This window comes from Phasianus colchicus, chromosome 5 (genome assembly GCF_987193195.1).
Source record: "Phasianus colchicus chromosome 5, bPhaCol1.hap1.1, whole genome shotgun sequence".
Taxonomy (NCBI): Eukaryota; Metazoa; Chordata; class Aves; order Galliformes; family Phasianidae; genus Phasianus; species Phasianus colchicus.
The window spans coordinates 12568716-12584828 of NC_143440.1; the positions used below are offsets into that span (position 1 = coordinate 12568716).

Sequence of the window (16113 nt, forward strand, 5' to 3'; positions counted from 1 at the left end):
AATAAACAGAATAAACCAAAAACAGTATTGGCTTTGCTCCTAAATTAGCTTACCTATACTTTATATATAATGTGAACAACAAAAAAGGAGTATTGTTAATCTAAAAAAAACTCTCTCTCCTTTTTGGAAATAACTAATTTTACCTTCTTTAGCAATTTATTACCATTTCTGTAATTTCTTTATCCCACATCACACCTGAAATAGCAGCAGCTTTAGCTTAAATTTTGTTAAACTGATTATCAAAAACAAAAATTGTATGTACAATTCCATATTATTTAGACTATTCAGAGAGCATGCCACTGCTTTCACAAATGACAAACTCCAGGCTATTAGCTCTTCCTAGCACAAAATTACAAACCAATACCTTGAATTCTATAATTATAATTCAGTACATTTAGATGCAGAGTCCTGCATCTGAGATGAAATAACCCCATGCAACATGACAGGCTGGAGGCCAACTGGCTAGCGAGCCTATTTGCAAGGAAAAAACCTGGAGGTTCCTGTGGACAACAAGCTCATCATGAACCAGCAGTGCGTCCTGGCAGCAAAGAAAGCCAACAGCATCCTGGGCTGTACCAACGGAAGCACTGACAGCAGACTGAGAGACTTGATAATTCCCATCTTTCTGGCACCTGTGAGCCTGCATCAGGAGCAGTGCCTACAGCTCTGATCTCCCCAGTTCAAGAAAGACACTGAAAGAGTAGAGCAGGTCAGCAGAGGCACCAAGGCAATCAGCAAGACGCGCAAGAAGAGAAGCTGAGAGAGCTGGTGTACACAGCCTGGAAAACAGCAGGCAGAGGGGAGAGCTTATTGCTGCCTGCAGCTGCTTAATGAGAGGGAGTGAGGAAGATGAAACAAGGATCCTCACAGAGGTACACCATGAAATGACAAGTGGCAATGGATACAAGTTACATTACAGGAAGTTTTAATCCAACATAAGGAAAAAAGTGCCACGAGGATGGTCAAACTCTGGGCTAAGTTGCCAAGAAACAATGCAGTATTACCATCCTTGGAGATACTGGAAATCACACTGGATGCAGCCCTGTGCTCTAATGGGATCTGCATCAAGCAGGAGGTGGGACCAGATGAGCCCTGATGTCCCTTCCAACCTACATGATTCTATGTTGCTGACAGACATGATTTTATATGATACACATACCAGTTTTGGCAATGCCATGTACAGGAACGTTCACTCACTAAGCTGATTAGGGACAGCATACAGCCTTATTTTTTTCATTTCAGCTTTCCATACAAAGAAAACATCTCAGTCTTCTGTACCAAACTAACTTCTAGTAAATTAACAGCATTATATGTGACATTTTTACTAAACTTTCCCACTTTGGGTCCCAAATTCTTTATAAATAATTATAAATAAATAATTACTTAAAAATAGAAAAGGGCACCTGGTACACCCCCTGGGAAAACAAAGACCTAAAATCAGCAGAACAGCCTATCTTTCTTCCTGGTACTTTGTACCTGTGGGCCATAACCACTCATCCTAACATTAAGCTTTCTAGGCAGGATACCATTACGGTCTCAGACCTATCATAAATACCATGATATAAAAAAAGAACGTGATCTTTCACATCCAGGTTAATTTCTTTAAAATTTATTATTTCAGACAATTAAACATACCCCGATGCTTGGGCTCAATTTCCTATGCTTAATGTCAAAATGTACATACGTTGCTGCAATACTGCACCTGCAACTTTATGTTGTTTACTATAAGAGAACGCATACCAAAATGTTAGAGTCAACCGCAGCGTAGGCAGAATGCACAGTCGGTTCTTGGCAAAGTTGGCAGACAATTTGTAGTTTATTAATACTGTGTATAGCTTGAAAAGTTCACTACATTAATTTTAAAGACCCGATGCAAAAAATAAGATGTTGGCATTAAACAGGTAAAAGTGGGTAATGAATTTCCCTTTTATTTTTGTATTTATTGCAGTCACTCAAAGCCAATAGGCTGTGACTGATACCGAATTAATAATCCATGGCCCAGCACAGGGACAAAGTAGAAGAGCAAATATCTATTCATACATCCTTTTGTATAGTAAAGATCTTACAGCAGCAAAAACCAAGGGGACATGCTGTCTGCATGTTAAGTAACACAGGTCACCAGAACACATACAAGCTGGCTGCAGTGGACCTAATTCATCTTACAGGTTCTGTAAGTAAGAGGGGTAGTGAATGATGACATACGTGGAACAGAGACTGTCAGGACAAATTAACGTAGGTGTTTTTGTAGAAGGAAAAATGTTTGTAATGCAGTGGCAGTTGACAGTACTGTGACAAAGCCCTACTGTGGAAATGCAGATTTGTGTCAATCTTCAAGGCTTATTTGGACATCAGATGCACATGAAAGTTCTGTGTATTCCACTGAGCATGAAAGTCAAGCAGAAACATTTCAGAAAGGACTCTGACTTGGGACCTACACACACATATCACAGTGGTAATGCACCTTCTTTTTGTTTGTTTGTTTTTCAAACCAAAATCTTTTTCAGATCACTTTGAATTGAATTAAAAGCACCAGTATCAATATACCTGGTGTAATGTCTTACACCTCTCTACTGACCACTTCCACAAATGTTGCTGAAGCCCCTAAGGAGGAGCAACTACTGCAGTCACACAAGATTAGGAAGGAGAACATGCAGAGCCATATTTTCCACATTCCAATTACATTTCCTTCCCATTTCTCTTTGCTCATACAGAAAAAGATTCAAAGGTTTTAGAAAAAGGGAATCATTATAAGAAAACACAAATTCTATACACAGACAACTTTCAGCTGACTTCAGAAGCTTGGCTTTCACAGCGTTATATGACTCAAAAAAAAGACAATGTTGATTCCGTCCTAGCTTTTTCAGAGAAGAATTTGTCACCATAACATATGAAGGTTTGTCCATACCATTTTCAAATCACCCAATAATTTCAATTCCCTAAGAAAACCAGATGTAACTGTTAGATTCCCATGAGGTGAAACACCTCATGGGAACTTTCCTTGAAATATTCTGCTTCACTACAGATAAATGAAGCAGAAGATAGAGGAACTTCTGAATTTGCAGTCTAAACAAACACAATTCATTTTGATAATGCTGAAGGTTTTGTTTCACCATTCAGGCTCATGGTAGAATAACTGAATTTGGCAAATATTTTCTGTGAAATGTCTTGTCTTTATTGGTGTTTTTATGTGTTATCAAGCACAAAAGGAAAAGAAGGAAAAAAAGAGAGATATAAAGCTGTATCTTCATTGCAATAGAAAAAGATTTGTACCCAGGTACAGTATTGGGTACAGTGGTAAATGAAGAAGCCCAGACAGTCTAATATGATGTAATATCTCAGTGGAAGGAAAACTCTGCTTTCTTATTTTGATGTAACTGGTTCACATTCACTGCAAGTAAGAGAGATGCCTGGCCTTGACTGGCTACCCTGATATAGAAGCTACCCAGCTCCTTGCTCCCCTAGGACTACATGCACCTATAGAGAGCTGTCCTGACTTACCTTTTAACCTGCTAAAAAATGGGCATTTTTTAAAATCTTCGTATTGAGAACAAAGCCTAATACATGCAACAATACTGGAAGCCTACACACAGCTGGGTTCAAGGACAACATTTCTCCGTTCTTTGTTTTTTTTCATTTGTTAAGCTGAGGCAACAATTCTTACTCCTTTCCCTGTGGTATTGAATGATGGTGTCTCTCCTAGCCCAGAAATAAAAGTAAGTGAAGATACTCTTTGTATTGATGTGCTGCCTGTCTTGTTTACGATAGAAACTATTTTGTTTTTAGAAAGAAAGCTTCTAAGAAAAGCTTTTATAACAGGTTCAGAAATATAAAAGCCATTTCAGGATGAGGACACCTCTATCCTTTATTTTGTTAGTCCTTGAAAGGGCTTTTTAAATGTTAACAGCTACGACTGACTTCCCTAAACTGATGCTCCCTTCTCAGCAATCCTTTTGTTGACACCTCTTTGTTTGCCCTTAGCTTGCCGCTCCTTCTTCCCAACCCCGTAAAACACAACTTAGCAAGAGCTTGGGCTGAACTTTTGGCAGACATCGTGACACTAAACCACACCGAGGAAGTACATTGCGTAAAGCAGATCTCAATTAAAAATATGTCTCCCCAGCGATATACAGAACATTTTCCACTCTTCTCTGCAGTAACCTCTACATACTGCAGTGGTCAGAAAAGAAGCAGCATTTTCTTCTTAAAGTGTATACTTTAAGTGAGAGAGATGTAACATTTCTGAAATGCCAGGGCAATATCCTGTTTCCACTTAAAAAAAAAAAAAAAATAGAGCTTCCTGCTGAAAACAAATTTAATTTCAACTGTGTACTTAAAGTAGGTGTGTGTGTACATATGAAATGTACTTCTTTTTAATTTCAAGCTAAAAAAAAATAATCAGTAGTTATCATGCTAAGCTTTCGTACAAATACTGGCAGCATTCCTTGTTTCACATTGGTAACTACTTTGAGTATCAGAAGTTTGTTATTATTAATTAAAAATTCTACATCATTTGAGAAGAGGTTGATCCTGTTTTATATGCCAATATCAGTTAGCACATTATCAGTTACCCTATAACCCTGTCCAGTTACCCTATAGCTATTATTTTCCACTTATACATTGCTCTGAACACACTGCACAACCTTCATTAGTTCTTACCAATGTAAAGTAGATATATTATCCTATATAATCCTAGATAAAGCAGAAAGATAAGGCATGCCTACGATGCTTATCCTTGGGCAGAGTCAGGACTGTAACTGGGGAAGATTCAGCTCTGAAACCACAGCTCCCAGACCAGGGTCGTCCTGCCTCATTACAGCAGCTCAGTCAGTACTGTGAGGCACACCCTTATCACATTACACAAGGAAAAAAGGCCTTTTGGCTGTGAAACCTAGCTCTACTTTACTTTAATCCTCTCTACCTCCACACGGAGATCTCAATACATTTATATTTTTTTCAAACGTCCTACATCATATTCCTCTAAGATAGAACTTCCGCAAGATCTAGGTAAGCTTCTGCTTTCCCATACCTAGCTTTCCTAAGCTAGCATCTGCCCAGAAGTTCTTGTTGCTGAGGTTCAAATCTTGTAAATGTGCCGGTGCAGAAAGTCTTTGCTAAGGTAGTTTTTCTGGCATTTCCTGTAACAGAGTTGGTTTCCTCCCACCTCCACAGATGGTTCCCACCCCAAGACAGGAGCTCGTCACCAAAGCAGAAGAGAGCAACTGTGCAGAACAGCAAATAGTTTTGTCACCTTAAGGGTCATTGGACCTCCCCTCACCTCATTGTCTAGGGGTTCTTCCCTACTATCATTAGCTATATGGATGGCAGTCATTTAGGTGAAGTCTGATTGCTGCATCACAGCCAGTTTCTACTTGACGACAAAACTGTACCTGCTGTGCCCTGAGTGCCAGCTTCCAGAGTGTCTCTTCTGAGAGACAGTCACAGAAGTGTGGAAAATTCCCACAAATGTTGCCCAGGATCCTTAGCTCAGTTGTTCAAAAATGACAGGAAATACAACACCGGATCTTAACATGACAGGATTGTGCATGATAGTGCTGTCTTTTCTCCTAATTTACTAGTAATGCTGGAGTTAAGCAAAGCTCACACATCCTCAGAACAACCTGTAATATCTCTATAGAGGTAAGTGACACTTTTGCATAACCAGTTTTCAGAGACAATTCACATTTTTGCCAGCAGTCTGATCATTCCATTTTTAAGTTCCCCCATACGTATCTGGTGGCATTTAGTGCTAGAGATGTATCTGGTTTTTTATTATTAAGGTAACTCCTCTCTTCAAAAACAGAATTTTTATCACAAGCAAGCAATAAGGTAATGATTTATTTATAGAAGTCCCTTACTAAAATGTTATTAGCACATCGTTATTTATAATGTAAACAAAAAACCACCACTGCAGTCAGCGATATAAATAATAGTATATGTCAGCCATCCTGAAAATATCTTGAAGTTAACTGTTAGCCACAACTGAGATCCAATGATACAATCTGATTTTGATTTAGCACAAAGCCTGGTTTTCTTGCATCTTTTTTTTTTTTTCCCCATTAGCAATCCTCAGTTTGTCCAGTAAGGAAACCATAGCCACAAACCTAAAATGTCCCACATGTTTTTCTTAAGGAACGGTTCTTAAAGCATAATAGTACAAAAACTGCCATAAAAACTTAATTGAAAAAAAAAACCCTGAAAAAATAAAATCTTAAACTGACACAATTCCTATTTAACAGACTAAAAATGCTGCTAGATACTATAAAAACAGAAGTGTTTTTTTTTTTTTACTCTCTCAGTGACTATGCTATTAATTACACTTTTCACGTTCCTGTTTGTTATAAATCATTGTTAAAAAAAATTGAAATTTCAGTTAAGCAAGCCCCTTTAACAGTCACTATGTAATTATATAGATTCATTAAAATGGGGATAAAATTGTAAATACAATATTATCTTATATCAGTGCTCTCTCCTGCTCTTTGTCAAATTATTGTGGCAGTTTTAGAACAGGAGTAACAGCTGAGTCTTTCTGTTTGATTTTGCACACTCAGTGCAATATATGTAAACATGAATTTAAATATCACTATCCCAGTGCTGTTTTGTATAAATAATATTGAAAATAATGACAGTCAACAAGTATCTATAATTGAACCTACCTACTTAGGAGCAGCAGGGCTATATCAGCACATCTCTACATTACTAGAGCTGCAGAACTTTTGTGCTCCATCTCCAGAGTCTTTACTTACAGGATCTTCTTTCTCTGCACTTCAGCCCTACAAAAAAAGGATGGACAACACATGAAGAACAGGGCACAGGGAAGATGTTAAGGAGTATCAAAGTGGCTGAATAGCCTCAAAGCTGTTCTCAATCAAACAAAGGAAAACATTGCAATGATACCTTTTTAACCTCCTCCATTTTTCCTCCTCTGTAAGGAGGAAATTTATAAGGACAGCTTTGCTGAGAGCAGTTCACCCTTTAGACGCACACACAGATCCTTCTCAAAGGCAGTGCAGAGCAGAAGCCTAACCTCAGAAGCCCAATAGGAGCTTTCCATTTACTCACAAGGAACTGAGCACCCTTCCCTTGTGAGATAAGCTGTCCATCAGCACGTTTTCACTGTGCACAGACCTCTGTTTTACAGGCTATTTGCCCCCAGTCAGGCTTTGTCGAAGTGTGGGCTTCTGCCTTGCAGGTGACTCACATGTGGAGCTTGCAGGCACAGCCTATCGTGTCCTTTCTTGTGCCCAGCCTTCAGAACCCAAAGATTTCCATGCTATAGCACAGAGCTACAAAGGAAAGTGAATGGACTCACTGGCTCAAATTTGAAATGTTTAGCTGTTACAAACAAAATCTTGGGAATAAACCAAGCCAAAACAAATTACTAAAGAGAAGTAGGCGCAAAGAAACACAGCTTAGCTCTCTACAAGTCAAAAGGTAGCTTGGATTAAACTCAACTACTGAGAAGAACACAGGGTTTGGGGCACATCCTGCTTTACATACAGTGTATAGCATGTAGGAAGACTGAGGGGACGAGCACGTGTGACTTCTGGGCACAGCCAGAAATGAGAGCTACTTGGCTGAGCTCACTGCACAAAGGCGGTGTGAAAACACAGACCGAGCCAACCAAGGACCCAGTGAGGGCACCAACTTCAGCTCTCTGATTGAAAGAAAACGGGAGCCGTTCATTTCAAACCAGGAGTTAGGCAGGATTCGAGAGGACTGAGTACCTTTACGCGTATTTATTCCTGTTTCCATCTGCTGTAGCTTATTTCATTTTAGCTTCACAAATCCGTAACCAGCCAACTTTAACCCTTCCGCAGCCACGTGCAAGCTGCAGCAGGACCTCGCACACAGCACCTGCACCTCTCAGTGCTTGCACCTTAACCCCTGCCACAGGCGGTGCCTCAGGGGCGGGGCTGCAGTGTGGCGAGGGGATTTCGGGGCGAGGCGAGAACTCGCCTTCCCTCTGCGGGCATTACCTCAGGCTCCGAGCCAGCCGCGCTCACACGACGGCAGAAGCGCGGCTCCCCTAAGCCGGGAGCCCTCCCTCACCCCTTGAGGGCACTTCGCCGTTGACGGGCGAGGGCTGACAGCAGCTGCGCCTCAGCTCCAACCGCCACTATAGCAATAGACGCGGCTCTCGGCGCGAGCCCCCACAGGTGCCGCGCGGGGGCGTGGCCTCCCAACGGCCGCCTCGCGCCCCGCCCAACGGCCCGCCTCGCGCCCCGCCCTCGCGCCCCGCCCTCTTTCCCGCCCGCGGCGGCTCTCGGCTCCCGCCTACCAGCCTGCCAATCAGCGTGCGGGACGGCCCCGCCGCCGCGGGGATCTCTGGGAGCGCTAGTCCTCGCTCGCCCGGGCGACGCTGCCGCGCTCCCTGTGAGAACTACCGATCCCGGCGTCCCCCGCGCTCGACCCCGGGGCCGCGACCCGGCGCCGGCGGAGGGAGCGGCTCCGGCAGGAAGGCGGCGCAGCGGCCCGGTCATCCAGCCGCGGCCATGAGCTCGGCCCGAGAGTCGCAGGCTCAGCACGGCCTCAAGCGAGCGGCCTCCCCCGACGTAAACGGGCGCGGGGCCTGGGGCGGCCGCGCGGCGGGAGAGGGGAGGCGGGAGGGGACGGGGGGAGGCCGCGGCGCGAGGCCCGCAGCGGGACCGGGGCCTGCTCGGCGGCACGCCGCCCTGCGCCGAGGGCCGCGCGGGGGGCGGAGGGGAGAGGCGGCAAGCGGCGTGTGCTCCCGCAGGGCTCCGGCAGCTGGCAGGCGGCGGACCTCGGCAACGAGGAGAGGAAGCAGAAGTTCCTGAGGCTGATGGGCGCGGGGAAGGTGAGCGGGGCCGAGCGGAGCGGCACGCGGTGCAGGAGGAGCCCGGCTTCGGCCCCGGGCAGCGCGGTCCTTGGTTAGCTTGTTTTGTCTGAATACGGTGTTTTCGTAAGCTTTAATATGTGTCCAAAAGTTAGCGTTCCTTAGCGGTTGGCGATACAGCATTCGAGCATCCCCTCGTTGTACCGCCTGCGCGGTGCTTAACGCGGCTTGCCGCGCAGTGCCGCTAGGGGATCCGTTACCAGCCAGCAGCTGCTCGGCGCTGTGTCGATGGGACTGCGATGGCTTACCTGGGACAGCGGGAGCTTCCTCAACAAATAGCGGCTGTCAGCCAGTAGAACTTACGGTCTTACCTTCGGTCATCAGGGAACCTTTTCCGTTAGAGATTTCCAGAATGTTGGCAGAGCTGTCAGTGCCTAAAGCTCCAAAACAAACTGCATTTTCTTTTAGAAAGAACATACTGGCCGCCTTGTTATCGGAGACCACAGATCAACCTCTCACTTCAGGACAGGTCAGTCTATCCAACAGCTGGTACCAAGTGGGAAAGCAAACACTTGAGCAGGGACATCCCAGGACTTTAGATGCTGCAGGGAGGGATTTCAGGTTTTGAGGCTGAAGTTGGAGACAGATGAGACTGTGGAGCTTCATAGCTTTGCATTGGAATGCTGACAGGCAGCTTCTGTGACCACGCATATTCACCTTCTGAAGCCTTAGAAGAGTACTTGATGGTCACTTAAATCTGCATACAAACGCTCTGTACATCAGGGCCTACAGGCTCTTGTCATACTTCCTTACCAAAATAAGAAAGTAAAGTGCTACTGCTGCTGGTTAGCAATGTTGTTATACTTCTTCCTTGCTGCCAGGTACGGCTATTCAAATCTCTGCTTCGGTGTGTATGAAAAGGACAGGGTTGATTTGTATTTTTTTTTTCTCACTTCACCTGATTGATTACCTATTGAATAGAAAGATTTTTTGCTTTAAAGCAGTAAGTTAGAAGAGAAGATTTGCAAAGTCATCTTTGCAATTAGTAATAATTTGATGTCCTGTAACTGATGATCTTAGCAATTTCTTATCAGGCTTGCTCAGACTGTAAGTCAGAGTACACCAGAATCGAGCTGGGCTTGACTGTTTGACCAAAGCTGTGGTAAAGCTGTAAAGCAAAGCAGCTATCAGTGTTCCAGAGAATTTGTTCTCCTGATATGTACTGCAAGTAACTTTTGAGTTGACAAGAAACGATTTAAAAAACAAAGAAGTTTGGGGATTGACTCCAGGTTCTGCTGTTACCCTGTGGAGTGACTATGAATCACTTTGTGCTAGGATGGAGATGATGCTTCCTCTAAGAAGTCATAAACATTCCAAACTGCATCAGTAGGAGCAAGCAGTTAAGATGCTGCATTTTACAAAAAAATCACTCAGCTATTTTCCTAACACTGTGCTTCCTTTCCCAAGATGTGGTTGTTGTCTTTCTATAACACATGATTCCAACTTGCAAATGAGGAAGTGTTGAGAAAACATGAGTTTGCAATGCAAGTTTTTTGTTTTGCAGTGATACAGATTAAAACAGAAGTGGTGTAGGCTGATCTATGATTTTAGAGGTTCCTTCCTTGCACAAGAACAGAGGATTCCACACTATTTTGGATTATACTTTCCCCCAGTAAAAATGATCCTCTATTTGCGTGTTCAAAAATGTAGTAGTAGAGGGCATGCAGGAATAGTTCATGTTCTGTTAATTAGATATGGAAGTAAGTTTTCTTGCTAATTCCTAAACATGGACAAGAATAAAAAGCTATCATTACTGCTCCTGATAATTCAGGGTGCATGTAATAATTTCAGATGTAGCTCTACAAACCTGTTTTTCTGGTTGCTGCAGTATATAACAGTCACAGTTTAATCATGGCAACCATGTGTTACATAGTGAAGAACAGAAACTTGGTCCTTTTTGTGACATATTGCAGTATTGGCAGGAGCTCAGCAAAGTCATACTGGTTACTGTGTTGAGCAGAACATATGCTGTGTGTAGCACATCTGAATGTGTTGAGTCTTACGAACTTCCTGTCCCATCTTTGTATCAAAACAATTTTGCTTGCACACTTGATAAAACTGCTTATAAATCAGCATGGTTTGTATACAGTAGTATTCAATCCAGAAGTTTCTAAAGTAGCTCAATTTAAGTTTTTTATCACATATGTAGCGATAAACTGAAAGTGTGATGACTTTGTGTAATTTGGTGTCTTTGTTAATTTGAACGAACCCTAACCAAAAGTACACTGGACATGCAGGGGAAGAAGACAAGAAAATGAATGAAGAACTGGAGTCTCAGTACCAGCAGAGCATGGACAGCACCATGTCTGGACGAAACCGGCGCCATTGTGGACTGGGTTTCAGTGAGGTAGTAAGTTCATTATTTCTCTTGTGATTTGGCTTCTGCTTCAGTAAGATGAGATGATGCATGATTTAAAAACCTAATCACCATGAATAGCAGCAAATCCACACGGTTTGGGTTAAGTGAGAAACTTACTGATTTGTGGCCCTTTTGATATCTGGAAACAATCAGTGCTTCTCTTTGTTCTGGAAAGTGATATAATGTGTTCTTTTATGCTCCATTGTAGTCGAGGCTGATTAGGACAAAAAGCTGCAAATACATTAAATCAGGGTGCTGCCAAAGAATGCATAAAAGAACAGTGTAACCATCTGCATTGTCCCAGAGAGCTAATTAATCTGCAGCTTGTTACTGTGAGGTGTGTACCTCTCTATGGCCCTGAAAAGCAAGTGGGAATAGAGGACACAGATGGGGGAACTAGCTGTACAGGGAGCTGAAGTCCTCCAGTGGGTTGACACCCAACTGGCCTTGTATTTGCAAGGAGCTACTTAGGAATAAGTAGGAAGAGAAGAGTGACAAAAAAAAATACATTGGATTATTAGGAAGCTGTCTTCCTTGTCCAATTACAATGTCTCAACTTTTTTTTTTTTTTTTTTTTTTTTTTTTTTGCTGTTAGCACCAATTATTGCATAAAAACATTGTCAGTATTCCCATAGAGAGTGAGACAACCTGTGTGGTGCTTAGAGCTCTTAATACTAAAACTATGAAGGTTTTGCTCCTTAGGTGCATGACCAAAATGCCGTTTGGGGATCATTCTTCTTAGCAGTAGCATTACTTCATTGTTACTAACACTGCTTTGTGATGCTGCATGCTAAACTTATTTCCAAAGATTAGTCATTATTATGAATTCCTGATGATCTGTCAGTTAGTTTCAGTATGTCTCATTTCCTGACAAACATCCAAGTGTCATTTTATACAGAATGGAAGTTTAATCACAGTGATGGTATCTGAAACCTTCCAAACTCATTTAATAGTATGTGTAGGATATCTGCTGTAACTAAATAGGAAAGTGGTTGAAGAATCCCTAGGTGTTGTGTTTGGTACTCTTAGCCAGTCCAATAGAGTTGTTTTCTGTGTAATACTTTGTTTATTAAAGACCCACGTTTAGCAAGATAGCCCATCTTAGTACTGAAACAAAAGGGGCCATTTAGCAATGGGAACTTCAGGGAACTGAAATGGAGTTGCCAGGAAATAATGGTTTACCTTTCTCATAATCTGAACTTCTAGTTTCAGGAAGGTGAAGAAGAGGCAGCTGGGCATTCCTCTGACCACGAGAGTTCAGAGGACTCCGAAAGCGGCTCTGATTCAGAGCAAGATGAATCTGCAGAGGAACTGCAAGCTGCTGAAAAACATGATGAAGCTGCGGTCCCAGAAAACAAAAAGGAAGCAAAAAGCAATTATAAAATGATGTTTGTTAAAGCCAGTGGTTCATAACTGCAGATGTAACAGCTTTGTATTTAAAGTACAGTAAGCCTTATTGTTACAGTGCAAAGTGGAGGACTGCTACAGCACAAATCTTTGTATTATGATTTTAAGATGACCCTGTTAGATGACAAAAAGTAGTGTTTGCTTTCAGTTGCCATGGGCACAGTGAGATTCCTGGTTTTTGTAAAGTGTATAAAATAATGGATGAAGAAATAAATTCTTTGTTCCTGCCCTATCTCTACTATGTTATCTAAACTATCTTTCCCCTTATTTCATGCCAGATTAGAGAAATTCCTGCTTGTAGTTTCTTCAGTTATTACTCTAGTCTTGAATTCTTAACTGTGAGATTACACGTGACTTACTGGATGTTGCATTAGTTGTAAAATAACCAGTATTGGTACTTGCTCTGCGATGCAGTAGAACTTTAAACAGTGATTTTGTCAATAGATGCTAGTGGCGGTAGGACTAAGAGCAGAAACTGCTCACTTCTGTGACTGTATTAATCACTGTATCCAGCTCAAGTCCTACAGCAGGTGGTAAGAAAAGATACTTTAGAACTGAATTCTACAACAGGGGGACTCTAGTTTCTAATTTCTTTAGGTTGATAGTAGAAAGGGGGTAAGAAACTGTAGGTTGTAGCCTTTATACCTTTCACTACAAGAAAGTGATCTTGAATGATTGGCTTCTAGTTAAAGGACTGAGCTATTATTTTTTAATAATTCCTCCTAAAGAACTGAGTTTACTTTGAAAGAGAATATATACTTTGATAATGAAAAGGATATACAAATAACTGAGGGTTTTAAGGCATAGAGTACAGAGTTGAACATGCAAACCTTGCCTCGCTTGGTTGTCTAAGTGAGTTACCATGGAAGGGTTGTATCTGTCCAGTAAAGCTGACATGCTTAAAGAGGCAGGACTTCAGTAACTCCTTTCAGCAAAAGTTAAGCACATCCATTTTCTCTGCAAATTTAGAGTTTATTGTATTAAAGATATCAGTAAAATAACAACTCAGACTTGGTTTCTTTTTAGTGCATCAGGTGGAGGATCTGCCTGTCCTTGCTGGGGGATAGAATGTCAGATCCAAACCTCTGGCCTCCTTCTTTTACAACAGTGTTTTGTGAAATTCCATATACTTATGGAGAATCTTCCATTTCTGTATACAATCTCTTGCATGCAGATAAAATTTGCAAGCCAGTGAGCTTACACAAAAGCAGCAGGTTATGCTATTGCATAGATTTACTGAAGCTACACAGTAAAGCACAAGTTTTTGAGGTAGATCTTGGAATAAAATGCAAAATGGAAAAAATAAAAAGCAGTATGACTGTAAATAAAAACTGTATCTTTTAATTTAGGTAGTTATTTTATTTTGGTACTTTGTCCAGATTTTTATTTGTTTATTTATTTTAAGTCATTTGGTTTTAAGAAAACTCCATACAGCAGTCTAAGTCCAGTGATTTGTATGAACTTTTGGTTTCCTAATATTCCAAGAGTTTAATACATAGACAAACACTGCCTGCATACTGCAAAGAAGGGAGACTTCACCGTGACTTGTGAAAGCTGTTCTGTCTTTAAGCCATCTAAAAAGCACGAAAGTGGAAGGATGGTTATTTGCATTCAAAAGCAGGCCTTGAACTTATACTGCTTAGACAATTTTGGCAGACAACACATTTCTGTAGAAGCTTTTCACATCTTCATCAAGATGGGGCTTTGGTCAAGGTCTAAATTAAGGGAGATATGAAATATGAAAAAGACACTGGAGAGTACAAATACAGGAATACCTGCGTTGTCTTCAGATCTTTGGAATTTTTTCTCAGTTTCAGAATTTTTTCAGTGAGTAACCTTTTTGTGGAAGGGGCTCTATCAGAACCACCCTATTTCCATAACATTTCCAAGACAGAAGCAAAACAATGAGCACTATCCACCTTGGTCAAGCTCCCCCTTCATGGCCCAGTGAAGCTGATTGATTTACTATCCTTTATATCCTTCCCAGACTGAGGTCAGTCTTCTCCTATTTAGACATGCTAGCAGCACTTAAGCTAGCATTTTTTATTTTTTAGTTTTATTTTAGATTTGGCTGTCAGCTATTGTTTATTGCCTTGAGTGGAGTGCAATTACAAAATCACAGTGTGGGCTGTAAAGAGCTGCATATACACTGACCTGTCATCTCTGTCCCAGCGTTGACACCAGTGCTGCTCTTGCAACTTTTTCTTCTGCAACTGCTCAGCATCTACTCAGATCTCTTGACTTACCACCTGTGTGCATCTAAATGGACTCAGAAGGTGACAGAACCCACCTTGCTGCTTTCCCACTAGCCTCCAAGGAAGAGCATATCAAAACCTGCCCTGAGAGCTTCTCTCTATAGTGCAACCAACCTGGAAAGAGCTGGGAAAAGGAGAGCTGGCAGGCTCTGCATGGGTCTCTGCCCAAGAGGAGGCTGCTGCAGTGAGTGCCATCACTCTGCCCTGAATTCACTGCAGCCTCCTGCCTTGTTGAGGATCTGGACATCAGTTCCAAACATAGATAGATTACACAAAAATGAAACTTTTCTGATAACAGCTCTTACCAGGAATAGTCAACACAGCTTCCATTCCCCAAGCACATGGCAGATAATTTGGTGGACATCTGATGAGGTCCAGTGCAATGCATTTCTAATAGTGAACTAAGACTAACTTGCTCAGAACAAGAGCTGTGCACAGTCGTGTCAATTTCTAATACTATGTCAGCAGATTCATCTATGAAGCAGCCTGTCTATGGAACTTCTTACATGTTAAGAAAGACTGGTTCATATTCAGCATAGATTCTGCAACTAATTTTCTAACTTGGGAGTCAGTTTTAGCAATATTTGGTATAAAAACATCAGTATTAGTGGTGTGCTTAGCAGCAGAACAGTTTCAGCTTCCATTAGAACTAAGAGAGGGAAAAAAAAAATAAAAAAATCAAGGCTCTGTTGATTGATTCTGTAGTTAGTTCTCTGCCCTTACGGGCTGCTATGGAAGGAACCCCTGAAAGGACTGCAGAACACAAGCAGATCCCAAATCAAAGAGACCAACCAAGTTTGTCTTTCCAAACAAGACTTGGCCACAAATTCCTCAACTCAAAGATCTCTCAATAGAAAGGGATATGTCTGCCCACACTCGTACATGCCTTTGGAAACAACTGATGTAAGCCTTGTCTGTCACAGAACCACCAGTAAAGGTTCTCATCTGGTTCTAAACCACACTGAATACCCACACAAAGATTAACGCAGGTGCATTACTGGCACATAGCTTTGGAAAAGAGAGCACTCGATCAGGTGGAAAGCACCAGTGTACCTGCTCTCCTCTCCTCTGCCCTCTAGAAGATGGAACCCCTCAAGATGAGTTCATCTCAGCCCCCGGCCCGCAAGGTCCTGCAATCACAAAAGTGGATGTTTCTAAGCCAAGTAAAAAAGGAATCCATTTCTTTCTCACCATCGTACAGGAATTCTTCAAGGCCAAGGAAGCCTGGTCTATAAGGT

The 16113-nt window shown here is 42.0% G+C and overlaps 2 protein-coding genes across 11 annotated transcripts in view; one reads left to right on the top strand and one right to left on the bottom strand.

The window, feature by feature from the left end:
• SOX6 (SRY-box transcription factor 6) overlaps positions 1 to 8167 on the bottom strand; it is a 411364-nt gene extending 403197 nt beyond the window's left edge. For 7 of the 10 annotated variants that reach the window (XM_031614025.2, XM_090140501.1, XM_090140500.1 and 4 more), the window contains exons 1-2: positions 7977 to 8164; positions 6654 to 6770 (exon numbers count right to left, since the gene is read on the bottom strand). The gene's annotated coding sequence lies outside the window, so the exon portion shown is untranslated. The other 3 variants (XM_090140518.1, XM_090140506.1, XM_090140499.1) reach the window with 3 other exon arrangements.
• A 226-nt stretch (positions 8168 to 8393) lies between these two features.
• C5H11orf58 (chromosome 5 C11orf58 homolog) lies at positions 8394 to 13624 on the top strand. Its single transcript, XM_031613997.2, has 5 exons — positions 8394 to 8552; positions 8735 to 8815; positions 9263 to 9323; positions 11092 to 11201; positions 12420 to 13624. The coding sequence occupies exons 1-5, from the start codon at positions 8493 to 8495 to the stop codon at positions 12624 to 12626; spliced, it is 519 nt and encodes a 172-aa protein (XP_031469857.1). The 5' UTR covers positions 8394 to 8492; the 3' UTR covers positions 12627 to 13624.
• The last annotated feature ends 2489 nt before the right edge of the window (positions 13625 to 16113 follow it).